This window comes from Fulmarus glacialis, unplaced genomic scaffold (genome assembly GCF_000690835.1).
Source record: "Fulmarus glacialis isolate BGI_N327 unplaced genomic scaffold, ASM69083v1 scaffold31013, whole genome shotgun sequence".
In the NCBI taxonomy this organism is placed as follows: domain Eukaryota; kingdom Metazoa; phylum Chordata; class Aves; order Procellariiformes; family Procellariidae; genus Fulmarus; species Fulmarus glacialis.
This window is the reverse complement of record NW_009204112.1, coordinates 3480-5201: the sequence shown is the minus strand read 5'-3', so window position 1 is coordinate 5201 and position 1722 is coordinate 3480. Positions and strand designations below refer to the sequence as shown.

Below are 1722 nucleotides of genomic sequence, written 5' to 3'. Positions count from 1 at the left end.
CAAACCAATATTTAGTTTCCCCAGGCAGATCCCACAGGTGATCGGAGGGGGAGGCACAGCCGCGTTCCCTTTCGCATCGGAGGCTTTTGACGGCAATTTTGGTGGTATTTGGGTGCGGGAGGGGATAAGTGGGCTGCAGCGTAGCCTGGGCTACGAACCCTATGGGACCGGGGTGGCCTGGCCCCCACGTTACCTTGATGTCCTTCCCGAAAAGGTTTGCGTAGAAGCAGAGCCAGTTGGGGGAGATGTAAAGCCTTCCCTGGATGAGGATGTCTCTCTGGAGGGCGCAGGAACAAACTGCAAGGCAGAGAGAGGGGCATGGCAGACCGTGTGCCAGATCCTGCCGCTCCCGTGCCCGTCCCTCGCCGTGCCACCCACCTTTCAGTACGCTCTCCTCCGTCGGGATGTCCTTGAACAGCTTGTGGTACTGGGAGTTGTACTTGCTAGCGGCCTGAAAACGAAACAGAGCGAAGTTATCTGGTGACCTTGCTGATAAGGAGACCCAAAAAAAACCCCACCCTCCTGCAAAAAAAAAAATCTTCCTCTCCCCACACCCGGGACTGGCGCAGCAGGGTCCCACCGGGCTGGCGACAGCGGAGCCGAAGGGCTAGAGGAGGATCAGATGATCCAGCACCCAGCAAACGCTGCGCCATCCTCCCAAATAAACATTTCCCCTAATATCTAGAGTTTATCTAAGGAGGCTGAGCCTCTGTGAGGAGCCGGTTTTCCCCCGGGCTCATCTGCAGGCAATTTATTTTGCCCAATGGTTTCTCTCCTCCTCCTCCTCGAGCTCTTCCCCTTATTCGGGGCACGGTGACAACACTTGCTTTGCGCCCATCGCGCCGCGCCATCCAGCTATTTATATTCCCGGTGCCTCTTCAAAGCCTGCCGGCAGCTGCGGTGGGAGGCTCGACAGGTTCGCCCTTAAATAATTCCGTATATAAGTTAAAGGCTCCGAAGCAGTTCAACACTTTGCATTAAATCCACTCAATTAGTCCTGTAAGGCAGCGCAGGCAGATTTGTGCCGGCGGGGGCAGTGCCCCAGACCGCGGGGTGCTCCCCGGTGACGCGGCTGTCCCCGCGGCGGCGATGGCTGCCACCCGAAATCCAAGGGACGAGAGGCTTTGCCAGGATGCAGAGAGATCCAGCACAGCTCGAAGGGCCTGGGGCAGCAAGGCTGGTTTGCAGACCCTCCCGCCTGCGGCGACAAGGTCACCTTTGCTCCGCGCACCTTGTCACCGGATGAGCCGGGCCGTAAGAGGATCAAGGCTCAGCATCACCTGGCGTCGGCTTAGACACCCCCCTGGAGAGACGCCGGGATGGTGGGGGTGCCGGTGGGAGCGTTTCAGAGGGACACGGCGGGGGGGGGCTGTGGCATCACCTCCAAGCCACCACCAAGAAACAACCCCCTGGTCCCAGCACAAACCCATTGCCAACTCCATAACCCTCCCAGATGTCTCTGAATAATCGGCAAAATGTTTTTCTCCTCTAGCTTCTTCACAGGGAAAGGCAAAACGCCTCCTCCCTCCGCTCCTTCCTCTTCCAGAGCATCTCTTGTTTGTAGACAGACCAAAAAGCTCTACTTCAGGCATGATTTGACCAACAAAAAGGTTCAAACGGAGGGGAACGGAGCTGCTTGCAGTCAAGATTTCCATTTTTTCCTTTGCTCTGGATGGAAAATCCTGAAAGCGTTTGCAGGGCAGATCACAGGCCACACCAAAC

The 1722-nt window shown here is 57.0% G+C and overlaps 1 protein-coding gene across 1 annotated transcript in view; it reads right to left on the bottom strand.

Annotated features, from left to right (window-relative positions):
• GRAMD2 (GRAM domain containing 2) overlaps positions 1-1722 on the bottom strand; it is an 8289-nt gene that overhangs the window by 5484 nt on the left and 1083 nt on the right. Inside the window, exons 3-4 of the mRNA XM_009574870.1 lie at positions 379-451; positions 194-297 (exon numbers count right to left, since the gene is read on the bottom strand). Of these exons, the coding sequence (XP_009573165.1) occupies positions 194-297; positions 379-451 (177 nt within the window). The remainder of the gene's footprint in view (positions 1-193; positions 298-378; positions 452-1722) is intronic.